This window comes from Pipra filicauda, unplaced genomic scaffold, assembly GCF_003945595.2.
Source record: "Pipra filicauda isolate LSUMZ 115617 unplaced genomic scaffold, ASM394559v2 scaffold13_size5146498_pilon, whole genome shotgun sequence".
NCBI classification, from domain to species: domain Eukaryota; kingdom Metazoa; phylum Chordata; class Aves; order Passeriformes; family Pipridae; genus Pipra; species Pipra filicauda.
The window spans coordinates 797,449-824,008 of NW_024103874.1; the positions used below are offsets into that span (position 1 = coordinate 797,449).

Here is a 26,560-nt window from a genome sequence, read left to right on the forward strand (position 1 = left end):
CAAATACTTTTACTGAGGTATTGCACAGTCAACACCCTTGGCCTTTTTGCATTGCTTCTGAGTGACCTGACATTAAGTTGAAATCAACCCCTTGGCAAACTTTTCCTGTTTTAGACAACCTATACCTATGCTGGAATCTGCTCCTCAAAGTATTGAACAGCACAATATTCCTAGCCCTGAGGAGGTGAATTCTCATGCTATTTCCCTGAGAAATCCTTTAGCCTTTGAGAATCCTGTCCCATTTTATGTCAGACTTGCTGGTTCAGTTTAGGAAGAGATGAGGGAGCACCGTGACTGAACCCTGACAAGTCCCCCGACATCTTCAGTAAGACTTTTAAGTTCCTCATCAGTGCAAATGCAATTAATAAACAGCATCTCACAAAGAAAGGTCACAGGTGACTCAGTTTAAAGAACTTGACATTGCTGGGCACTTAACAGGAGTTTACACAACCTCTGTTTTACAGAGAGCTTTTACTACATGGTGTTACAGTGTCCTTCCAATAGCTCTGATGATTCTTGAGCAGAGAGCCTGTCATTTGCCTTTACCACTCTGAAACTCTTAATATTTTTACTTCCATACTGAAATAAAAATCCCATGTTTGCTCGCATGCCATAAAGAGAACGACTTGCTGGTGACTGCCTTATTTGAGTTAGTTTTTGTTTTATAATGGTTATTTTCAATTTCCACCTTCAAAGTTAGCAAAGAACATCTGTGAATTTGGGGTGCCTTTTAAAAAAAAAAAAGGGACCTGCAGGTTTCCACGTATGAACCATGCATTTCCAGTGTTCAGGAGGGTCATTGATGCAGTTGTTTGTCTCAGTTTTAGTTAAGGAGAGTCAGAAATTACACCTTAGCCAGGCATCTTTCCTAATGCTTTGATGGGAAGGGACTGAGATCAGTCATCATTCTTTCCCCATAATTTCTCTTTTTTCTAAAGGGAAATAACTTGCTTTAGCCTTTTAGTGCTCTACAAAGCACAGCTCTGCCTGAACCACCTCCATGCAAAGGGTACATCGGGAGAATGACATGGAGTACAAAATCCACCCTTCACACCTTCCCTGTCCAACACCTCCAGGGCACTGGCAGAGCTTTGGCTTTTCCTACCTGCAGGTCCTGCTGCAGTGGGAAGTGCTGTTTGTTTTCATATTCATTCATTTTATTCAGGTGCCCAGTTCTGGTAAATTCTCGTGGAAATTTAGCCTTGAAACTGCACAAGGAAATGGTAAAATCCAGCCCCCAAATCTACTGCTTATAAGGCAGCACATAATAACAAACTGCATTGTAAACTGACACTATTTGATATCTTTTCCAAATGCCATCTGCAAAGACTATAATTAGAGTGTAAACTTTTTTCCTAACTCATTTAACAGCAACAAAAAAACTTCTAGGCATAAATTTTCAGAAGACACAGCAATAAATGCCGAAAGCTGCGCTGAGTTGAGATAAGGATTTGCCTTGTAGCCATTATTGTTAACACAGACTTCAAATTAGCCTGACATTGGCTCAGGAATGAGTATTTAGGACAAAGCAATAGAAAATAAATTTCAATGGAATCAGTGGGTACTGGAGTATCTATAAATGTATACATTGAAGTCTGATTTAGAAGCAGTTTCTCACATTTAAAATTGTGATGTAATGCAAAGAAGTTTCTATTTGAAATTTCAAGCAAAATCCTTAACATTTCAACTGAAACTTAACTGATGCTTTTCTTGTAGTGTGATAATAGTAAATTCTTTATTTAAATCTAGTGTAATAACAACCAGTATCCTGTTCCAGCACTGCCAAGGCACACCACAGCCCGTGCTGGTAGTAACCCCAAACCCTCTCTCTAGAAGGTTTAGATTCCTACAGAATGTCCTTAAAAATGTCAGATATCATTAAATACAAGTCCTGGCTTAAATATTTCCCTGGGTACCATTAATAGTTTCCCAACCAAGTTGCCTTGTGAACATACAATTGGCAAAACACTAATGTATGGTATGATTTCTACACCTTTGGCTGCTAAATCTCACAGGCTGGCGTTGGCAACTCGAGTCCTGAGATGCCCTTTAGCAGAAATCTTCACATCTTGGAAAATGCTGCCTCATTCCAGAGGCATTGATGTTGCCATCAGTGGTGGTAGGTCGCGTTTGGAAGGATCTCTTGGAGGAGTTATTCCGTGTGCTGCGGGTGTAGCTGGAGCAGCCCCAGCGACAACCATGTGTGCTGTGGAGTGAAATCCACCTCCACAAGCAGCACAGCTAAACCCAACCCCCCCAGACAAACGTGGCTGAGTCTTTTTGTGTGCAATCCAAATTCAGCCCTTGCTTAAGTCTGAGTTGAGCAAAACCCACTGCTTTGCCTGCTCATGGCTTCGTGAAGACCACAGGCACTTATCTGGGGACCTGCTCTGGGATTGATGTTCCTGTGCTGGCTCAGACAGGAAATATCAAAGAGACAGGCAGAGAAAATGCAATTGCACAGCCTGTGTCAGCACAGGCTGTATCAGCACAGGCTGTATCAGCACAGGGTTGTATCAGCACAGGGTGGTATCAGCACAGGGTGTATCAGCACAGGCTGTATCAGCACAGGCTGTATCAGTACAGGGTTGTACCAGCACAGAGTTGTACCAGCACAGGGTGTATCAGCACAGGGTTGTATCAGTACAGGCTGTACCAGCACAGGCTGTGTCACTCCAGCTCTGCCACAGCCACAGATCAGAGCGAGCTGCTGGCCCCAGAGACACTGCAGGCTCTGATAACTCACCCATAGGAACAGGGAGGATGGATGGTGACCTTGTGACCCACCACTCAGTCCTGTTTAATCCCCCCAGCCACGCTGTGCAGACGCAGGAGGGTCCCTTGATGTGTGTCTTCGGGAGAGTGAGGCTGAAAAAGTGCTTAAATGCTTGTAACTGTCACAGAAATACAAAGCAAGCGAAATGAATGTTGGGTTTTCAATAGCTCATGTTCCCCTGGATTCACTTGGCTTGCAGACTCAGTCAGCAGATATTTATTCCTATCTTAACATTCACTGTGTTGACAGTAATTTTGTTAGGGACAAAATATTACAATCAGAACCAGAGTTTCCAGTAAAAGGATGTGTTTTATTTGCTGCCCTACCCCCATCCACTATCTTTGCCTTTCACCACCTTGTTCTACACGAAGCAGAATGATTTGAATGAATCATGCAGAGGGAAGGTAATTTCAGTGCCTGATACTGGGATAGCACTGTGCAAAATGGCATGTTAGCCTGGTTAATAGATTATTTATTTTCATTAAATATTGATTATCAGTGGCTTATGCTGGCAGGCACTTTCCTGTTTACTGCACAAGCAGCTCAATGCCTCCATTCTGTTATGGGAGAGGGGTTTTTTTTTTTAAGTTAACTGTTCAGTCTCATGAATTTTCATGTTTTGGCACTGACTGACATCTGCATAGTAATTCTGCCAGTGAGTTATGTGTGCATTTCACTAATGCAGTTTTAGAACTAATATATTCAAAAATCCCTGGAGCGGACGAGGATGTTTTAACCCAGGGCCCTGCCCTCACTTCACCAGGGAGGTTGCCTCAAAAAGCACATATTTTATGGAGGTTTCCTGAATTCTGTGACCCAACACACTATTCCTCAGCCTGAGAGCTGGACATTGCATGAGCTGCCTGACTGGCATCTTAGGAACAAAGATTTAGATGATGTACAGACAGAGATGTACAAAAGAAGATGTAACAGCAGAGAAAATCTTCATTTCAGCAGAATTCATTCACTCAAAATTAAGTAGCACAATGACACATAAATGGTGAATTTCTGAGCACTTTTGTACTGTGTGTCCAGTGTTTGGTTTGTGTTTGCACCAGTGGCAGAACAAGCCACAGTTATAAGGTAAAACTGATCAAATCTCTGCATTGTGAAAGAAATAAATTCAGAATAAACTGTGAGGGTTTTTTTTTTTTCTTTTTCCGGAATTAAATGATCCAAAGCAGCACTGCAGGTCTGCCTTTGCAAAAAGGAGAATAAGGACTTTTCAAGTCGCAGTAACACAGGACAAATCATCAATTTTCAAAAAGAATTCCAGTCACTTACTGTTGCTCCTTATCTGTTGCATTCCCTTGCAGCTAGAACTAATCCAAATTCAGAATTCCCATTGCAAAAATCAGAAGGAAATGTCGAAAATGTATCTCACACCAAAACAAAATTAGACATAGGAATGCTCAAAAGCTTTTCATGGAGATACTGTGTTTGAAATATTGCATTCCAGGAACCTCAAAGCACTTGAAAAGGTCAGGACAATTCCTGGTGATGTTATCAGCTCTAAACTACTTTGAAAAACCCAAAGTATAGTGGAGAAATGTTGGCATCTTGACCTTATGGAGACAAAACATTATGGGAGCTTTTCATAAAAAAGTATTGATGTGTGTTATAGATTTCCAACAAATCATTTCAGGGTGATCAAATAAGAAACTTTTTTTTTTTTTTTGTCAGGAAATGCTTGACTAGTCCCAGCTCCATCTGTTCAAGGAAATAACTTCCACAGAAAATATTGCTTCCTCAAAATGGCTTCGGCAGTTTCTTATCCTTTAACTTGGGAAGTCTCAGGGATGTTTGTCAAATTCCACCCGTGGACTGTGATGAAATAATACCACAGACACAGGGGATGATGTGCTGCAGATATAATAAGGTGAATGTAACTTGTTTTTAAAATGTCAGGATGGCATTTTGGGAAAATCTGAGCTCTCCTTTCATTTCCAGTTAAAATCTGCAACAGTGATTTCTGCTTGCACAGGGCTAAAAGCAAACGAGCTCGTTGTAGGGCAGCACAATGATAGTTATTATGAGATTAGAATATAACAATAATCCACTTAAATTATTAACAGCAGGCTGGTACTTCAAAGTGACCTTTGACTCTTATCTTCCTAAGAAATAATTACAATACCATTGTCATTAAAAAGGAAAAGAATTTCAATGAAAGCTTATAGAAAAGGTTGCAGACAATTTTGAATATAGATAAACATGGATATAATAAAGCATATCCTGGTAGTGAGGGCTAATGGTCAATAGAAATGAGCTGAAAGAAGGACTCTGTCAAAACAACCAGAGCACACATTAGCATATTAAAAAAGTGGTAAACAAGTTTTTTTCTAGCGATAGCATTGAGTTGAAAACCTGAACAATGAGATTTTCTGGCACATTCTTGGAACATATTGCACACGTGGGAATTAAAATGCATTTTGTCTTTGAACCACGGCATTTGTAAGGGATTTATGTTGTTCAAAGTGAAAATGTAAGTGGACACTAATATCCTAATTCATCAAAGAATAAGCACAGGCTTAAATCCACCTTTACTTAGCAAAGCTCTTAGGAATGTGTTTACCTGCAGGAATATGCCAGTGACTAATGAAACCAGCAGCGTGTGTTTAGGTACTGGAAGGGATTAGAAGAACAGTCTAAACTTGTTGAAAAGACATCTAAAGTGGCTCTGTAATTTCTTTCCTGCTACAAATGTCTTTGAAACCAAAATAAGCCTCTCTGTTTTTTTTTTTTTTTAATAATCCTGAGTTTAGAACATACTTGATGCTTCCAGCATTAGTAGTTTTATGGTGCTTAAGACAGTGAAACACGTCTCTGCACTGAACACACGCTTCCATAAGAGATGAAGCAGGCTGGGGGGCTGAACTTTTCTAGCTTTGGACCAGCAATGAAAACTAACACGTGGCACCGTGGAATTGGCACTGCCACTGTTTTTGGGGCTCTACAATATATTCAACAAAGGTACATTTTTGTTATTGGGGGTTTTGTCCTATGCAACTTGTGTGTTGATTTCATAGAATCATGGAATGCTTGGGTTGGAAGAGACCTTAAAGATCATCTCATGCAGGGACACCTTCCACTAGCCAAGGTTGCTCCAAGCCCCGTCCAACCTGGCCTTGGACACTTCCAGGGATGGGGCAGCCACAGCTTCTCTGGGCACCCTGTGCCAGGGCCTCTCCACCCTCACAGGGAACAATTTCTTCCTAATATCCAATCTAACCCAATTCTCTGTCAGTTTGAAGCCATTCCCCCTTGTCCTATCCCTCTAGGCCCTTGGAAATAGGCCCTCTCCATCTTTGTTGTAGCTCCTTCAGGTCCTGGAAGGCCACGGTTAGGTCACTCTGAAACTTCTTTCTCCAGGCTGATCAATCCCAATTGTCTCAGCCTTTCCTCCCAGCAGAGCTGCTCCATCCCTCTCATCACCTTGGTGGCCTTAAGATCATATTACCCAACAGACAGATTTGCCTCAGAATATTCTAATTTCTGGTGTATTTTCGTTCATGGGTGTGGAAGGTTCCACATGGCTGAAGCTGTTCCATTTTATGCATTCTGTACAACAGCTCAGTGAAAAGCAACAGGAAGTGTAAAATACCAAAGTAAGGACTGCAGGCTTTTCTCCTTTATCCTGAGTGAATTAGCCCTTCAGCTGGAGAGTCCTACACTCCGTAATCCACTCCATCAATTAATATTTCGCAAAGCCTTGCAAAATAATCACCTCTTCAAGCAAGAACTGAGAGCACCACACTGTTACTGCAGCACAGCAACCACCACTATTTCTGGCTGCTCCTAAATCGGAGGAGCTACATATTTAAACCAGGAAGGGGCCAGTTTTATCAGAGGTGACTCTTGTGGTCACTGAACAACTAAATAAACATGGGCATCACTTCCCCGTGGCCCTGTGCTCCTTGTGTGCTCCATGGTGCTTTTCTGCTCTGCTTTCCTCCTCACTGCCCTGTTTATAATTTCCATGGCAGGATAATTCCCAAAGTCAAAGTCATCCATCTAGCTGACCTCCTCGGAGGGCCTATATTTGTGATGCTATTAAAAGATGTTATGAAGAGACGAGCAGTCCCTCTTTCCAGGACATAGTATTTATAGCATGCCACTAACAGGTAACCCATGTAGAGTCACCAGAGCCCCTCTCTGCTGGATTGCTGGTGTACTTGGCAATATTTGCACGTTCCTGGAAAAGGAGAACTTGGGAGCTGCAGAAGGCAACCCCAGGGCCCAGTGCCAGCCAAAGTCAGCCCTCACTGCAACTGCACATTGCCTAGAAAACAGGCTGGTGTGGCATTCCCATGACACGAGGCACGGCCACGGGGCAGCAGCTCAGGTTGCCTGTCTTCAGGAGTGGATTCTGGAGAGTCTTGGCAGAATTTCAAGCAGGGTTTCTGGGAAACCCGCTTTCCTGGGGAAAACCAGGGGTCTGAGTCACGGTGGGGCAGGTCGGGTTATTCTGTGCTGAGCCACCTGCAGCTGGAGGGGACATCCCTGGGCAGTGGGGTGTGGGTGCAGGAGGGCGGGCGGGCGCTGCCACAGCGCTTCCCACAGCCCGGGGCGCTCCCGGGCGGTGCGGGGTGGATGCGGGGTGGATGCGGGGTGGATGCGGGGTGTGCTCAGCGCTGGTGCGGTGCGGTGCGCTCCGAGGGGACGGGCGGGGCGGAGCGGAGCGCTCCGGGGTGGAGCAGTGCGGGGCACTCCAGAGGCGGTGCGGGGCGCTCCGCTGAGCGGTGTGAAGCGGTGCGGTCGCTCCGGGGGTGGAGCGGTGCGGAGCGCTCCGAGGGGCGTGCGGGGCGGGGCGGGTCGCTCCAGGGCTGGTGCGGGGCTCTCTAGGAAGGGGTGCGGGCCGGTGCGGGTCACTCCGGCGTTGGTGCGGGTTTGTCCGGGGGGCGGTGCGGGGCGGTGCGGGGCGGTGCGAAGCTCCCCGGGAGGCGGTGCGGTGCTCGGGGGGCGGTGCGGGGCGCGGCTCCGGCGGCTGCTCTCGCCATGCGGGCGAGCTGAGGGGCTGAGCGGCGCGGCCGCCGCTGTCCCGGGGAAGGATGGCCTCCAATTTCAACGACATCGTGAAGCAGGGCTATGTCCGCATCCGGAGCCGGCGGCTCGGGGTGAGTGCCGCCACCTGCCTCGGGGCTTTGCGTGTGGTTCTTTTATTTTATTTTATTTATTTATTTTTTTTTTATCCCCTGCCACTCCTTTGTCCTCCTTTTGCAAACTGAGCTCAGCGCGGAGAGAGGAAACAAAAAGATCGGGGTGGGTGGGTGGGTGGGGAGAATAAAGGCACCTAAATGTATCATAATATATAATGTAGATTATTTATATGTAGATATATATATTTTTCCCCCTCTCTCCCGTCGGGAGTCGGGGATGCTGCCTGCCCGCAAGGCTGGGCTGCGCTGCCTCCGCCTCCCGGCGCTCCCTTCGCTCCGAGCGCCCCGGGCTGCGGGGGCCGTGCGGGGCTGGGGGTGCCCGGGGGGCACACGGGGCTGGGGTGGCTGTGCCGCCGGGACTGAGGGTGCGAGGCAGCTCTGGGCAGGGGTGAGGGCTCAGAGCTGCTCAGGTGCTGCTGCTCCTGCTGCAAATTAGGGCTTTAAGGTCTTGCGTGAGGCAGGTGAAGACCTTGCGATGTCTTCAAGGCTTTTAAGTTCGTTCGAGTTGCGCAAAATGGAAATCCACAAAGCCCGCTTTAGCTCCGTATTTAATTTTAAACTTATTTTGAAGGTTGTTCTTTGATTTTCACGGCGTGTCCCTAGTTTGGGTTGTAGGTAGTGGATATGTCGGTAGTGGCAGGGCAGTTCCCCACTGTATCTGAGATGGGATGTGCTCTGAAATCCTGCTCTGTTCCTCCGGTCCATGAGCTGCTGCTCCCTGAGCGAGCTACCGGAGCCGCTCAGGTGATGGGACTGGCTCCACACCTCCTGTCTCCCTTCGGGAGCCAGAGGGGCTTAAGAGGATGCACCTGGAGGGAAGTTTTGTGTATGCAAAAATCTTTTAATTAGTATATCTGCCTCTGAGAACTGGAAAGGAATTAATTTCTTGTGTTTGCTGAGAAGTGATGGGTTGGCAGTTCTGAATTGTCAGTAGTGTGAGTTTTGCATCAGGGTTTGTTACGGAGAAGTGTGTCATCCTCTGAAAGCTTTTGCTGGCTCATTGCAATTACAGTTCCATTCTCTTGCTGTATCCACGGTCAGTGACTTCTCTGCAGTTTTGCTAACTTGTGTCTCCCTGGCTTTTTTTGAAACAGGAAGGCATTTAAAAGTATCCCATCAGGCTGGTTTTCTCATATGTGGACTTGCAGGCACAGTTCATTCTGTAGGAACTGTGTGATTCTGTGGCAGATGGAGGACAAGTCATTAGGAGAGGACTTGTAGTAAATTTGGCAGAATTAGTGTATCATGATTACCTTTTCATTACTGGATATATATCAGTGTTCAGTTTGCTCCAGCATAAACGATGAGTAAGATTAAACTATGATACATCTTTCCATACTGTAACAGAGAAACTCAATGGACATGTGAATAAGGTGCATCAAACTCAGAGACAGTTGTAAATTCTGTTAATGTCTGTGCCTTTCCTTTTCTAAGGCTTTTCAGACCACTCTGAGGGTGGAGGTGGTTCAATGCCCTCTCAGTAGATGTGCATGTGACAGCTGAACACAAAAATAGGGGAGAAATGGATAATGACAGAGAGTGCATGGAAATGGAACAAATGTTAAATGTTTTCTTTGAAAAGACAATTTCTTTATTTCATCTCTTTCCTTCTAATTCCAAAGGTCTGTGTCATTATCAGTGGCTGGAAAGTGCAAAAGGCGTGATGAAAAGTGGTTTTGTGAAGGAATCCAAGAGAAATCCCGGAGAGTTCCTTTGACTGTGGATGTGTTAAAATGAAGAGCCCTGAGCTGCTGCCCTTGGCTCTGGGTGTTGTGTCCTGACAGCTTTCCCGTGCTGTGGAGGGCCTTAGGAGGGCAGGTGGTTGGTGCTGTCACTGCTTTAGATCTGGTACGGGATGCCTGTGCTATGAGGGAGCGGTGACCTGTTCCAATCCTGCTCCATTTCTTTGGAAATACATTGTTGGATAATGCTTTTCTCTCCTGGTAGTTTCCAGCCTGGGGTGTTGGCCCATGACTCAAGAACAGACAGTTGAAATGTGGGTGCAGATTTCTTCCTATAACATTTTCTGTGAGCTGCTTAAAAGCCCAGTGCCCTGATTTACAATGCCCAGTTAGAAATGGGGAGTTGTGATTAACCCAAGAAAAATAGTTCAGACATTAAAATACTAACTTTCAAAAAACTTCCCCATGCTGTGAAAACATTAGGAAGAACAATCTGCTCCAGCCTCATGCAGGACTTGTGTTTAATTGAGAAGGATTTCAGTACACCATGTGTGGTGAGGTGTAAGTGGGAGTTGTTAAAATACATTCCCATTTTGTGGTGGCAGAGCTGTAATCAGTGCATTGTCTGTTCAGACTGAATCCAGCTCTGGGTTAGTCTCTGTAATACTGTGTAATTCCATCACCAAGGGAACTGGGAGCAGAGCTTGTGTCTGGAAATTATCTCAAGAAAATGACTTTTCTGAATAACTGGGGTGCAGGTGCTTCATTTGGAAAGGAAGGGGTGCCGAGAAGCAGCTTGTTCAAATCCAAAGCTCTTTTAAAAGAAACATGACAATTCTGGCAGGCCCTACTTTGTAATTTCAAGATTGAAATTAGGCTAATTAGTTTTGTACCTGAACTCTTTCTGCGCATTTTAAATATGTAAATTTAATTTAATATTATTTAATAGAATAGTTTCCATAGCAACATTTGTATCACATGTGTCTTCTGCAGAGCCAAATATATTCAGGAGAAAGCTCACTCTTTCTGATTCTTTCCATCCTTATAGGGAGAAAAATAATTCCCTCAGCCAATGGTCTCTGTGTGTTATGTCATTAGCAGTGACACAGAGGAGGTTGTGTGCTGGAAAACTGCTGACAGTGGAAAAGCACAACCTTCCAGAGTTCTTTAAAACAGAAAAAATCAGCTTTGCTTTGTGAGAAGTGCTTCTGTCAGTGACCAGCAGCCACTGGACCTGTGTTTTGGGAAAGAAGACACTTGTGCTTTTGCAGTCACATCTCAGCTGATTAAGTGCTTTATATCTATATATGAAGCAGGGGCTTTGTTTTGTGGCTTCTGGATCTAAAAAGGCTTTTTTTTTTAGCTTATGATTTTCAGATCATGTCTCTCTGTGGTACAGATGTGACCTTCCTGAGAGGGAGTAAGTTATGGAGATGTTTCCTTAATGAAAAAAGTAGTTCTTGTCTTTCCATTTTTAGGGTGGGTGGATGTGCACTGCTTGTTAACATGCTTGAGCTTTCATTTTAGGTTGGACTGGCTCAACAAAGTGTACAAATAACAATTAAAAATCGAAAGAGGAACAAATCTGTGAAACAGATGCTCTTTATAACACTGGTGAGCCTGAAGAGCTTTACAAGGAAAAATGCACTTGATAGTCTTCATTGAGATGCCACCAGCCCACCTCCCTCATGGGCTGGGAGGGTCCCACTGGTGTGTGCTGGTTCCAGTCTCACACTTTTACTGAACTCCCTGTTGTTAAGGCTTAGTTTTATTCCTGTGTCCACACCTAAACTCAGCTTTGCTGGAAGCCACCTGTCAACTGGAGCAAGACTGTGGAGCACAGAAACTGCTCTGCTCTGCTGCTGTTATTGAGGTGTGGGCAGGAGGAGGTGCTGGAGGCTCCAAGGGATGGCAGGTGACATTCCCAAAGCCCCTTCCTCGGGATGCAGGCAGCACTGCTGGGATGGTGGTGTGGCACCAGGAGGGTGCTGGCTGTTCTGTGTGCAGGGCATTTGAAGATGGTGCCATTCCCCTTGGAAGACCCTGTGGAGTTTGCAAGCATTTGTCCTGTCCCTGCCTCTTGATGTATGGGGCGCTGCTGGAGCAAGATGCCGTGGGCTTGGCTGTCAGCTCCGAGTTTCTGGAATGCCAGCAGCACACCCTGAGTGTCTCATTGCATTAAGTGATGAGGTTCTGTTGGTGTCAGAGGGAAACAATCTCCTGGAGGAGCAGCAACTGCCCTGAGCTGTGTCTGCAGCTGAGAGCAAAATAGTGCTGATCAAACAGAAGGGCCTCAGAACCAGCTGAGATGGGCTGGTGGCCAGCAGAGATGTCTCTGTTAAGGACTTGTTCATGTTCACAGCTATGCCAAGCCTTGTAGAGTCTGGTTTGGCTCTGCACAATTCTCAACTGACTAGAAAATATTGGCTTCCAGAAACATTCTCTCTGACTTGCTTGGAAAGTAGGTGTCTTTATAGAGTTTGGCTGTGGTGACGTACGTGTTGCTGCTTTCCAGGTGGGAGAGAGCACCTTTCTGAGCATTCCTTAAGACAAGACCAATGGGACAGTATTTTTTTCTCCCAAGCTTGCATGCAAGTATTTCCATTGTATCCCCATTTCTCAGAGACCATCACTTTTAAACCCATCAGTACAACCAGTTTATCAGAATGTGATCTCTGTTCTGTGTGCTGTGGTGTTTGAGCTGACGTGGTACAAGGTGGCTCAAAGCTCTGTGTGTGCACTGAGTTACTGAACAATCTGCCAGAAGAAATCCCACTGCAAGGATGGGCAGCATCTTTTAAATTTTTGAGGTTTAAAAATAGTTGTGGAGCCATCTACAGTAGTTTGTGCTCTTGTGCTCTTCCCTCTTGTCACAAACTTCTCAGTGCTGAAGCAATGTTTATCTATCTTGCTAATAACTCTTAAAATATCTTTATTCTGGAAGGCTTTTGATATATTCTGGAAGACTTTTCATATAAGAGGTCCCATATAAATCCAGGTTGAAATAAGGAATGAATTACGGTTAAAAATTTGAATGTGCAGTTGTTAGTATATATATTTCTTTATAAAACAAAACAAGTGCAACAGTTGTGATGCTTTCTGCCCTTCTCTTTAACACTGAAACTATTTCTGCTCCCTGGCTATTTTTAACACGTTTCTTCAGCTTGTCTTTCTCTTCGTTTCATGGTGGAATTGCAAGAATTGGGGCTGTAAAACAACTTTGGCTCTCACAGATGTAGCAGGAGCCTTCCCAAGCCTCACAGGTCTATAAAAGCAGAATAGGAAATGCTGAAATAATTGGAAAATTAAGGTGACCTGTATTCTGGAAGAGGACAAAAGTTTCTCCCTTTACAGAAAGCAGAGTTATTAAAATTAGACAAGTCCAGGACAACATGTGCTGCTGCATCAATATACATAGATTAGTGCTGCTGCCTGACAGAAGTGCTTAAAACAAACAGTCCTGGGAATTTGTTGTTGGTTAGAAAAGCCTTACAAAATATTTATCTGTCTAAAACATATACTGTCACTAACTAGACACACTGGATGTTTACAACCCAGAGAAACAATCTGAACACTAAGACTAATGTGCAGAACTCTCAAAATTGGACATTATTAACAGGCAGCCTGATTTATTACATTACTGCCAGGATTTTATGAAGGTATTTCCTGCACATGGAGTTCTGGGAATGTGCACCACAAGTTTGCATTACTATCAAGTTATTGCAGGCTATTAAAACGACTCATTTGGGAGGATCCATTGACTTTTATGGAGCTGTGCAAAGAGCTAAATGTCTGTTCGTAAAAACGCAGGTCTGCAGAGACTCCTTGATCTGTTTGTCAGAGAATAAGGAAGGACAGAGGGGTAAAGTGGGATTTTTTTTTTATACCTAGCAATCTGCTTCTTGTACCTCTGTCTGGAGAAGGAAGTGCTGTAATAGATTTTTGCAGAATCCTGTCCCATGGGGCACCTTCCACTTTGCACTTGGGAGATGAGGCACAGAGCTGTTCTCGCAGCCCTATCTGTTTAACAACACTTCTAATTAAATCCACAGCCTGTGCTGGGGTTGGCTGGAACCCCATCTGCTGGAGGCACCTCCTTGTTATGCAAGGAATGATCAGCCTCATCTGTCTGTTAGAGAGGGTCCTCCTCGGGAATTTGGGCTGGATCCAGGAAAAGGGATCTGAGCACCCCACGTGAGGGTTAGTGGGGCTTGAGCAGCTGAAGCCCAAAAGTGCAGTTCTGCCACGGCTGGTGTTTGTCCATGGGTGTTTCCTGAGGACATGGAGATCAGCCATTGTCCTCCAGGATGTCAGTCATGGCACACACCAGGTTGTCCAGCCCCTGGTGTGTCCCTGCAGTCCTGCCTGGGAGGGATTCTGTCATAATCCTCTGATGGGGCCAGATTTCCTGGGATCAAATATGTAGAAGAAAGTTTTAATTGATGGCTTTCACCACCTTTGCTAAAGGTTGACAAACTTCTGCCCGGACATCTGGCAACAGGGCAGTTTGGAGAGCTGAAGATAAGCTGAGCTCAGCCCAGACCCTCCTCCTTCCAACTGCTCCTGCAGGGCCCTTTCCTGCCTGTGCTGGGACCCTGTGGGACAGGGATACAGCCTGTCCTCAGTGCCCTCACTGATGGGGCAGCATCAGTTGGTTTTTTGCAGCTCTCCAATCAATCTCCAGGTGGAGGGAAGGAGAGAAATCAGCAGTTGTGCTTCTGGAAGCAACTGCATTGGTGTTGTTGATCTCAGTAGTACAAGGATCACTTTAACATACAGTAGATACAGTTTGTGTGGGTGCCTGTGTTCTGGACACAGTTTAACACTGATCTGAACCACCTGAACCAAATTCAGGTAAGTCCTGAGCCTAGTGAAGTTTGGGAAGTCAAAATTAATACTGATTGGGTCTCTGGTGAATGATGTGGCTGCTGGAAGTGCATCAGTGGAATTGTTCCCTCTTTAGGATGAACCTTCGTGAGGACAGAAACTGGATCTGTGCGTGTCCAGTTTCTTTGCTCGATGGGTCTGACTGGCCCAAAATGTCTTAATCGCATCAGAGGGAAGGAATGTGGTGTTAGAGGTGTCCTCCAACACAGAAATAGGGCACTCTGGCCAATCCCTGGTAGGAATTTGTAAGGGTTTAGACTTCAGCTTGTGACAGGAGGGAGCTGATACTGCCACAGCTTTGTAGCCCATTGCATATTCCTAGGAAATATTTAAGTGGAGTAACGTGAGCAGTGCTCAAATATTTCTGGATTAATTAAAAAACTCAGGGAAAAAAACATTTCTTGGTTTTCTAGACTGCCTGCTTCTTACTTTGATTAATACTTTACTGGCAATATTAAACTTCTACCTGAAATGAGGAGGATGTTAATCTTTATGTATTTGAGTATGGGGTGAGAAGTTACATGTTGGACAGTGGCCATATGAAAGATTGAAGTGGGAAAATCCAAGAGTTTTGTGCTATGGACTGTTCCTCAGGAAGCATATAATTTAATCTTATTGCATATATTTGTTTTAGTACTAGATGGGAAAAACCTCTGCTTCGTGCTTAGAAGTTTGGAAAAACTTCTGTGTAAAGTTTAGGACTTGTCCACTTCAGCAGAAGCTTTCGATTGTCAATAGCTGAAAAGAGATGAAGCTTTCATGGTTTTCTATTCCTGGTTTTAATTAAACTGACTTCTGTGGAAACTTCATTGAGAAGATTGGTGTGGAACGTTCCAAATGACATATACTTTTTACAAGTTCTGCATAGCACTGTTGCTGTGAAACCCTGTGGGAGGAGAGGTAAAGTGGGGGAGAGACAATCTGCAGGACTAGAACCATATGGTTGGAGAGATTGGTGCTTGAAAAAGCGTGCCAGGAAGTTAATATGAGGATTTTGGAGCATGAGCTGTGAAAACTGGAAAGAAGAATGATGTAAGGCTGGGGGAGGGGGTGAGGAGAAGGAAAACTTGTCTGCCTGTATCTCAGTTTGAAGCAGCTTTATTAATAAAACTCTGGTGTTTTATTAACACCTATGCAGCTCCTTTCAATCTGGAAGCCTCGAGACAGGGAAAAACTGAACAGATTTCTCGTGCACCAACTTGAACCTGCAAGATATTAAACCCACTGGAAATTCATAGTTTTAGCAAACTGTTAAATAAGGTGTTAGAACATATTCACAGATATTAAGATTTCTTACTGCTTGGAACTTGTCAGAGGCAGCAGGGAAAGGATCCAGAACATTGCTTAGAAAGTTTGAGCTTTATCCTTGAGCTGACAAGGGGAAGAATAAGCAGTAAATGTTATTCAAGACTAATGCAGCTCCATCTGGTTACTGCCACAGGGTCTGTGGGCAAGTCCCCTTTGGATCCCCTCTGTTAGTGGGATTTGAGTCCAAGGCAACAGGAATATTTATGGGGTTACCTCTGGAATTGAAGCAAAGAGGTTGGGTTGGAGAAAGGTGAGCAGGGCTTGTCATTTGGGCACGTTGCAGGACCAGGGTGCTCAGCACTGTTCTGGATGAGTTACAAGGAGATTTGGCAACTCACATGGTGCAATTACATTTTGTTTTTCTCCTAAGGTATCCTGATTTTTGCCTTGTGGAAACAGGATGGAGAAGCAAGGGTCCTAATTTGGTTCCAAAAAACCCCCTCCAAAATCTAAAAACCTAAGAACTATTCCTCTTTTTCTGCAAGAGATTATGCAGATCATGATTTGGAGTATGAAATTCCTGGTTTGATGGTGGCCCATTTAAGGAGCAGGAGCAGCTTTTCTGGTGCTTTCCAGCATGTGTTTTCTGATAAATTACCTTCCACATTCTTCTTTGGAAGATGGGCTTAGTTTGTGAAGCAAAACTAGTAAACAAGTGGTTCTTATCCACTTGCTATCTTGTTCTAAAGATGTTTTATTTTAAGAAGTTGAATGCAAACCTGATCAGAACACCCGTTTTTCTTCTGCTTTTATCTCAAACACTTCCCTGATCTGCCAGTTGTGGGTCCCAGTTCTCCTTTTCCCTCTTTGCTGTTCCTTTGGTAGATGAAAGCCTCTGGTTCCTGGGGGTGACTGCGTCAGCTCCACACAGAGAAGGGTATGTCAGGAATGATTGTAAAGGCAGTGAAAGAAAAAGAAAACCCAATTATAAACAGGTGAAATTTAGTCTTTGGTGATTTGGATGCCTTTTCATCATCAAATCATTTCACAGTGTGAAGGTAATTCTCCTGCTGGTGCATGTGGCCATTGCCCTGAAGTTGCATCAGTGATAAATTAACATTTTGCAGTGTTTGTGGAAACACTTGAAAGAAAGCAACAGATGCAAGGTCTGCTCCTGAGACTGACATCTTAATTTGAGACTGACATCTTAATTCGATGTTTGTGTAGTTTTAGGTATACCATGGAAAATGATGGACTGTTTCTATTATCTTTTTGTCTGACTTCATCAAGTGCTGTCAGAAATACCAGTGGAAGTTCAAGCTATTGCAATAAGTAGTGCTTTTCTTTCCTTTACTGAAAGTAATGTAACTTGTTTCAATTCAGAGGATCAATAGGGCAAAATCAGTGGTATTTTTCCCCAGTAAAGATAATGTAGGAGGTTAAATTGCCCCTTTACTTGCCAAGTAATGTTTGTCTGGGGAACTATCAATGCCCTGTGGTTGGCAAAGGAAAATGTCCTCTTAATGCTCTCACTAATGTCTCCACACGGTGAGGATGGATGTTAACTGATTGTTCTGAATTAATGCATCCCATTGAGTGGCAGACTCTTGGCACGGTGCTTATGGTCAAATATAAGTGGCTATTCTCTGTTAAATGAAGTAGTGCAAATTAAGGCAGTGCTTTTATAGGCACTTTTAATGTAGCTTTCTTGAGGATGGTGTCTGCCTAAATGTGAGTGAACTCTTGAACTCTTTCTTTAATTCGTGCTGCACAGCTGGGACATGAGAAATTAATTCGAGTTGGGTTTGTCCGTTTGAACTAATGTGGAGATTGGCCTGAGCAAATGTAAGAGGACTGCAAGAGCCAGTGGAAAGCTGAAGTCTACAGGGAAATATTGGCTCTGGAATCCCCGTTTTAATCTGTGGGTTTTTAAAGTCAATATTATTCTGTCCCTCCCAAACTCAAAACAAAATGAAAAAAACCCCAACAATAAACAACCAACCCCCTCCCCCCAGCCTCAGCTGCACCTTTCCTAGAGAACTGACTGAATTTTGGTTTTAAAATATTGGGCAAACTGGTGACGTTTCATCTGGTTGGTAGCTTTAAAACTTGTGGCAGATCCTGCAGGATTGTCAGTTCATGCCCAGGATGGACTCTAGCTGCTGATGCCAGGCCCTGTGGGATCTGCTCTCAGATCCCTCTGTGCACCTGCCAGCAGGAATTCAGGATACAGAATCCCAGGATGGGTCAGGCTGGAAGGTCCCACAGATGGTCACCCGGTCCCACCTCCTGCTCCAGCAGGGCCATCCCAGAGCACATGGCACAGGATTGTGTCCAGATGGTTCTGGAACATCCCCAGTGAGGAGACTCCACACCCTCTCTGGTCTCTGTTCAGTGCTCGGTCACTGCACAGGGAAGAAATTCTTTCTCATGTCCAGGTGGAACTTCCTGGGCATCAGTCCCTGCCCGTCCCTCGTGTCCCATTGCTGGGCCCCCCGAGCAGAGCCTGGTCCATGCTCTGCCCCCTCCCTGCAGACCCTGACACACATGGATGGGGTCCCCCCTCAGTGTCTCCCCTCGAGGCTGCACAGCCCCAGCTCCTCAGGCTTCCCTGGTCACAGAGATGCTCCAGTCCCTTCATCATCTTCGGTGAGGAATCCAGGAGCTCCACGTCTCTCACCCTGAGGAGCCCAGGGCTGGACACAGCACTCCAGATGTGGCTCACAGGGCTGAGCGGAGGGTCAGGATGCCCTCCCTGACCTGCTGGCAGCCGGAGCACTGAAGTGCTTCTAAAAGGAAATACATTTTGGCTGCCGGGAACTTGTCCCCGGAGCAGCTTTGGCCGCAGGATCAGCCCGGTGAGCAGTTTAGGCAAATGACTTCAATCATTCTCTGCAATCCTGTAAGACAGCGCTGAAGTGCTTGTTACCATGATTTAATGGGCTGTAAATCTGTCACTCTTAACAAAGCGCTGTGTTTTGGTGAAGTCCAGCTCGAAGTGACTCACACGGGAGCATTATTTGCTCTTTCATGCAGATTCACTTTGATTTTAAAGCTTATCCAGCTGGGGGAATGACCTGTGACTGCATGGCTTTGATGTCAGGATTGAAAGGAAAGTGTGGAAGGAATGAGATAAGTTTACCTTGTGCTGAGACAATACCTCGAGACTTGAGGTGTCTGTAGGGATTGCAGATACTCTGTTACAGAAAAACCTGTGCTGCTTTCTGAAGCTTGCAGGTGAATTAATTGGTGAGCAAAGAATGACAGCAGGCCAGAACTGGGCAGTTCTCCCCATCTGTCGATCGGGGGACTTGCAGGGCATTTGTCACCCTTGGCCCTCCAAGCAGCACATAACAGGCATCATTAACCCAATTTTGCAGGTGGGCAAATGGCAACAGGTACAGCTGAACTGTTCGAGGATGGAGAAACTAAAGCCCTTTTCCCACGTCTAGCTTTGGATGTTGGCAGCTTACTGCTGAAGGAATTACACTGCAGAGATAAAGGCTTGATTCATGTGCATTTTCTGCCTTTTTTTGGTCTGCTTATGTGTAAAGTTACAAGTCCCACTCTGAAATACAAGTCCAAGTCTGGAATACAGCTCCCACAAATGAGTGTGTGCTCTGGAGTGCAGTGGAAGCCTGTTGCTGGGAGTTTGTGAGCAAGTACAGTTCGTCTCCAAATCCCATCTGTGCCTTCTGAGGAGACATCCCACTGCCATGGCTTTAGCAGGTGAGCTGTGTCCTTGTCAGAGCTGTGAGCTGCTGTTACCCAGGGTTACCGTGTGTGCTCCGCAGCCTCTTCCATCTGATGAGCTAATTAGTGAGCTCTGGAAGTGTTAATGAGCTGCATCAATGCCATTTTCCCCCTATAGCCCGTGTAATTAAAGTAACCAAGTCAGATGTTAGTGACAAAAAAAAGAAGAATCCCAAACCATAATTCATCGTGGTCATTGTAAGTTATTCTGCAGTTCCCTAATTCGGACAGGATATTAATGGTGTTAATTCCCAGGATTTGTGCTGATGGCCTGACCCAGCAGGACACATCCAGCTGCACATCCAGCTGCTGCCAGCATGAACTGGCTGCACAGAGTCAGCCTTTAGCCTGCAGTGGAGCCTTTACTATTTTTTTCTTCCTAGTTACAGTCCTAGGCTGATTTTCTCCTATCCAGTTTCATGCCTAGAATTAACTGTGCCCATATAAAGCTTAGCAAATGTTCAAGGAACCAAATCGGATACTTAGCTCCAGCCTGGCTTTTTTTTTAAGTTGTCACTGGCAAGAGAAGGTTTCTGCTGTAAATGCTTCTTGGCTCTTTTTTTGGAATGGCTTTTCTCTAATGGCCTTACAGAGCTCAGAATTATAACCTTTTCTGTGTATGATTTAAAAAAAAAAACAACAAACTGGCAGTCCTATACTTTAAAGGCTATAGGTCCATAAAAGAGGTCCTGGAAGTGGAAGGATACTTCAGCTAGTGCTTTCTCTAATGATACTGCATCCAACTCATCATTTTTGCAGGGAGAGCAGATGGAGGTTGAAGTCTCACTTTTAATGTCTTTTAGGTCCTGAAATTCTAGACAGTCAGAAACTGAGAAATGGAGTCAGGTTCTGTATTGCCCACATCAAACAGCACAACTGCTTATCCTTTTCATCTTCTGTCTAGTTTATTACACAGTGTCATTATTTACACATTAGTTTATCAACAAGTGAGTTGCATGTGAGGAGCACCTGCCAGTGCAGATTCAAGGCACTGAGCAGAGAAGGGAAAGAAATACTCCTGTGCAGAACACTCATGATACTTGGGGGATAAGCCAGGTCTAAATCCAAGCCCTGTTGTCCTAAAGACATAGTTCTTTAGCAGCTCTCAGTGCCCAGTTCCAGGTACCAACCTCCCAGATGTCTCGTGTTCCTGGAGCCCGTTCCCTGCCCCTGGAAGTCCACGGGGCTGTTTGCAGTTGTCTCCCCTGCCCTGTCTGGACTGAACCATAGAGTCCTTCCAAAGCACTTGAAAAAAGATTGTGTATCAGAGAGATTTCACTGGTAAAGTGATTCATCACCTGGCCAGGATCTGTAATTAAGATGTGTCTGAACTCCAGCCCTCCAGCTGCTGAGTGCATCAGAAATTTGAAGGGGTGCATTGCTTCTAAACTGCAGTATTGACAGTTGCACTGATTCACTCTAAAGGGCTCTCTTAAGCTCCCTTTAAAATTATTTTTTATAGTGAATAATCCTCCAGCAGGCTGGAATATATCAGCAAATTCCTTCTTGTCTTTCTTTTCCATTCTCAGATCTGCCCAAGATGCCAGCAGCAGTTTTGTTGAGCGTTTTTTCCCCTTTTGTCTGAACCAGTGACTAATGTGTACCAGTTACAAGCAAAACCTGTACAATGCTGCTTGTGTTTCCCTGTCACTGTCCCTTGTCACAGGGCACAGCATGGACACGAAATAAAGCCCAGGCTCCATTACTGAGCTGTCAGATAATCCCGGGTGAGCTGTTCTGCTCGCTGTGCTGAGATGCTGCTCCTCAGCACCCTGCGTGGCTTGGACAATGTGCCTCAGATCACAGCACACAGACTTCCCTCTCTTGAGGATATTTTGGCAGTAAATCTTGTCTGTGGAGTGAATCTCATGTAATCATGAAGGATTAAAAAAAAAATAAATAAGTGAAGATTTAGAACAAAGTTGCCTTCTAAGCAGTGTGCCAAGTGGGAATGCATCTATAGGCTCCCATCCAGCTGTTTGGTGTTTTAAACCAAGGTTGGTGGAATGGCTTTGAGTTCTAAGCCTTAAGCTTTTAACAAAAATCCCACTTCTGGTTGATGCAATTCCAGGTGGGAGGGCAGAGTTTTTGAAGAAGAAAGGCTGATTAAAATGCCTCGTATTTGAGAGCAGCAGGCATCTGTTTTGACCTGCATTAGCAAGAGTGAAAGGTGTATAGATTCATAAAGATCTGCCAGGCATTTTTTTTTGTACTCTGGGCTTATAGCAAGTTCTGGCCAGTCCCAAAGCTGGATTTTATAACTTGATGAGAAAACTTTGCAATACTAAGCAATATTGTGCATTGTGAACATTCTGAATGTAATCAGAGAGACAAGATTACAGCCTCATTCCCTATTAGCAGCTGTGGATGACTTCCTAGTGGAAAATATTGTTTGTGAAGACTGAATGAGGGGAAGGAGTGAGCTTTATCTCTCCACAAATGTGTTTCTTGGGGGAAGGAGAAATCTAGATGATTTTCTTTAGTGCCCTGGAGAAGAGAACAGCTTGATGTAAACCAACCTTGATTTATGTAGTCATTATAAGCTGATCACAATGAATAATGCAATATTGCTTACTCATAACACACATTAAATGGGTATTCAGGGAAAGGGAAATTGTCTTGTTGCCAAGTGCAGAGATATCTTTACAGACAACACTTGGACAATTTTGCTGCTGATTTTACAAAGCAAGTGATCCAGTCTACATGCATTGTGTAAGTCCTGCTGAACACAGCTCAGTACAAGGTAGGGATGTGATTCTTTCTAGTGATCTGTCTACTTGTAATAGTTTCAGTTTTAGACTTACATTGTGGTTTTGTCAGAATGAAATACAGCTGAACTCTGCTGTCAGTATGGGGATGAAGTGGGTATGGAGCAAAACTGGGCTGGAAAAACAGAGAAAAGTCATAATCTTATGGAAGAAATAGGTTCAGATTAAGTAGCTCTAGTTTGTGAACTCGTGGAAAGATTATGGGGTCTTCCCTAGGGCCACACAGTCCCATTCAGCATCATACCTGTTGATGCCTAGACCTCTTTACTAGAAAGCAGTACTCCAGCTTTTTGTGAGGAAACAGCTCCCTGATGGAGATCTGCTGCTTCAGACGTGTCTGAGGGGGGAATATAATTAAATATATGAGCTGCAATCTGCCTTTGTTGGCACTCTTTCATTTTTCTAGAAGCAAAGTAAAATTCCAGATCCAGTCTCCTCACAGATTTCCTTTGAATTGAAAGTTCTATTTCAGGACTTTTGACTCAGAAGTGAGATGTTAAGGCATTTTTAAAATAGAAGAATTAAGACCCAAACCTTTGGCATATGTTGGCTGGTTACCTGTGTGAACAACTCCCTGTTGGAAGGACCTTGTACCTGGAGCTCCAGCCCACTGGAGACTCCCTGAAGGTCCAACAAAACACTCAAATAATTTTGCATGTGCAACCGAGGTCCTTCAGTGTGTGAGCTTCCTACCAACCTTGGGTAAAGTGCAGTATTCTTTTACTACAAAAAAACCCCAAGTTCGGAAGAGACTGAGAAATTTCTTAAGCTGTTGTGCTGTGCCTTTACTGGATTATCTGTTTCTAGAACTCATCAGAGTCACAAAAAGGTTCCTGGCAGTAGCCCAGTGTTTCTGGAAGGAATCCCAAGCTGCATGAGAGAACTTGCAGCGACTGCTTTTAAAAAAGCAAAGTTTGTTTTTATTTGACAGCAAGTTCAGTGTCCCTGTAAATGCAGCTCATTGGAATTCTTTGTTTTAGGGCAAAGTGCAGAAAAACACAACACAGGAATAAAGCAGGGCAGCTTTCCCTGAAGGTTCGCTTGTTCACAGAGGACAAATTTGCCAGATGAGACTTTGTGCTGCTGTTTCTGACCTCTAGATCCCTCTTAAAAAACAAATAAAAGGGATTGTTTGGTTCTGAAGTAAAATAGGTTTGCTTTGCCCTAATGTGGTGGAAGCCACGTATCTTAGTTTTTAAAAACAGCCAGTTTTAAACCCCCTGCCTCAAAATCTGAAAAGTAGCCTCCCCCCATCCAATTTCTAAATATTTGGCTATTTCCAGATTCTTTTTTAGATTGGTTCTTAACAAAAGTACTGAGGGGTGGGGTAAACTTGCTTTGGGCTGAAATGCAGATTTTAGTCTTTAAATTCAAATGTTTTGTTTCTTGGCCGGAATAATTTGTGCTTCATGTAAAAAGAAATCCAGCTCTTGATGATCTTGCTCAGATGGGAGGTGGTGAGGACTGACAGGTCTCCCTCCCCACCCCAGTTTCCAGGACACTCCAGGGTTTGGGTCATCATGTAGGACAGCAAGACTTTGGTTTCAGTTTCCCTCTTTGCATGAGAATATTCTCAAACCCCAACTGAACCATGAAGCCCAGAAAGCCAGAAGAAATTTTCCCACTTTACTCAGCCAGATGCCACCCCTGGAAGTGTCCAAGGCCAGGCTGGGCAGAGCTCTGATCAACCTGGTCTAGTGGAAGGTGTCCCTGCCCATGGTGGGGGTGGAACTGGATGGTCTTTAAGGCCCTTTCCAACCAAACCATTCCATGATTCCATGCTGACCAGTTCCAGCTGAGGTCAATAGCTCCTTTGCTGCACGGTGTCTTTCCAGCACCAGAAGGAACCTGGGAATGAGGGGCAGGAATCCAGATACTCAGGTTGCATCATTCCTTTGGAGTCACTCCTTTGACTTCAGTTGTGGTAATGATTTATAGCAGATGATCTTTAGAGCCAAAAATAGAACTGTCTTGGCCTGACCTCAGACATGGATATTGGATCACCTCCCTGGATTTGTGGTATTGCACTTCATAAACAGTCATATTATTTCCCTCAAGTTTTTCTTTGTAAGAATCTGGAATTTTCAGGAGAGGCCACAGGGAGTAGATGCTAATTTTTGATACCCAAATCCCAGAGTTAGACTTTTTCAGAAGATCTCAAGGGGAAAACTTGGTAAGTTTTAGGTGTTATGTAAATGACAGCTATTACTGTTCTCTCTCAGCACATCAGATCCTGAGTTGCTGTTTGAATTATCTAATCACTGTCAGCCCGAGTGGTTGCAGTGGAGGCAATTACAGCAGTACTTTCAACTAATTCCTATTCATGGAGTAGTAGTGAAAGTGTTGATTTGAGGGATAAGTGAGCTCCCTATTCATGATGGAAAAGGCACCTAAGAGCATTTGGGGCTGGTTCTTGTTGCTGCTGTCAAAACAGCATTAGCAACATAAACAGTTCACGTGCTGTCTTCAACTCAAGTCTCAGGCACGTGCTAGACCGTGGTGGCATCAAGGACCTAATTATTGGCTCTGTTTTGTAGCTCATAACGGGGTCATGATGAGCGCCCTGTCTTGGGCACAGCATCATCTCTCCTGTGCATTGACTGGAGGGCTTTCAGGGCTTCTGGGCAGATGCTGCCAAATTGGTTATTCACAGACTCATGGATTGGTTTGGATTGGAAGGGACCATTAAAGGCCACTCAGTCCAATCCCCTTTTTCGCTGTTTTATTTCTGGAGGTTTAAAGCATCATGTAGTTTATGCTCTGTTGAGATGGTGCTGGCTGTTCACCTGTGGGAGCACAGAAATGGGACTGTGCTAATAGCACCCATTCTTGAGGGCTCCACTGCTTCATTTTTGAGGGTGCTAAGTGGGTTTCCAGTGAGGGGGTTTCTATTCTTTTAAGTTTGTTTATAGAAGCTCAGGAGAGAGGAGTTAACATCACCTCACAAACATTAATGGGATTCCTAACTGTGTGTTCAGACAAAAAAATCGTTAATTATCTCAAATCAAAACACGTTGTTCTACTTTAAACTGCTGTTGTGGTAGGATCTCTCTGCCCAGAGATTCCCTAAGAGGAGAGAGCTGACCAGCTCCTAGAGAGGGAGGAGGAAGCTCAGGGGAGGGACCTCCCTGACCTGCCTTTCTTCCAGTTTGCTCATTGGCATCACAAATGCCATTTGTCCTTTATAGGTTTAGTTACTTGGGTTGTGATGATGTTTTCCTCAGGCTCTGACATAATATTTCAACCCTGGGACTCTTCTCTTAGAGAATTGTTGCAGTGTGGGATTGGAACCAAAACTCAAAGACTGCTGTTTCTGTTGTGGACTGATTTGACTTTTGCATCCTTGGAAGTACTTACATATGCCAGGTTTTTTTTTTTTTTTTTGGGGGGGGATGCTTTGTTTTGCTTTTTTTTTTTTTTCTCAGCTGTGGGGAACAAAATCCTCTGAAGGCAAGTGCAGAAAGACTCTTTCAGGAGAAGTAGGTGCATTTCTAAATTGTGCTTTTGGTGTAAGCTGTCATTGTGGTCAGTGTCTAGTCATTTTTGAACAATTCAGTTCAGACCCTTGCATGAAAAATAACAGGTTGAGTGGCCAATAAGCTGGAAAACTGGAAGAAAAGCTTGATAGGTTCAGCTGGTGCCTGGCATGGGAGCAGCCTGTCCATATGTTAAATGTTGGTGCAGCCAAGTGGGCCAGGAGTGTGAGTGCCCACGTGTGAGGCAGGATGGAAAAGCTGGGGGAGAATGATACAGCTGGGAAAAAACAGCTAAAAACTGGTGAGAGAAGCACAGCTAGTCAGCTTTTTGGGCGCAGAAATGAAATTATAGCTACTTTTTATGAACATAATTGTGCTGAATACGTTGATTAGAACCCATCAGGGGTTCAGAGGATGAGCTGCCTTGTCTGTGAGTTACCTGTCAGGTGCTGGCTTAGCTGGGGCAGTGAGATGTGTTGATGGGTCTTCATCACTTATCACTGCAGTGGATTTGTGCTGTGAACTACTTGATAATGGCTGGTCTGATTTTTTTCTTTGAAATCACACTGATTTTTGGTGGCAGTTTTGATTTATTTCTAACTTACCAGGTGTTACTTTGGAATTACTGATTAAGTGTGGGCTGTGAACAGTTGGCAAGGCTTATAATTCTTTCCTTCTATACAGGCAGCATGTTAGCAGAGCTGAGAGCCATGGTTTGAATGTAAGAGGATGGTAGAAAGTGCACCACAGTTAAAGAATGGGTGGGAAGATTGCAAGAAATGGTGACAGAAGTTGGAGAGATGAAGTGACTTAA

At 44.5% G+C, this 26,560-nt stretch overlaps 1 protein-coding gene across 2 annotated transcripts in view; it reads left to right on the forward strand.

Moving 5' to 3' along the window:
* Window positions 1-7,744: 7,744 nt before the first annotated feature.
* Window positions 7,745-26,560, forward strand: part of DOK5 (docking protein 5) — a 42,495-nt gene continuing 23,679 nt past the window's right edge. For both annotated transcript variants that reach the window (XM_027710667.2, XM_027710669.2), the window contains exon 1: window positions 7,745-7,890. In XM_027710667.2, the coding sequence (XP_027566468.1) occupies window positions 7,825-7,890 (66 nt within the window). In that variant the 5' untranslated portion in view covers window positions 7,745-7,824. The remainder of the gene's footprint in view (window positions 7,891-26,560) is intronic.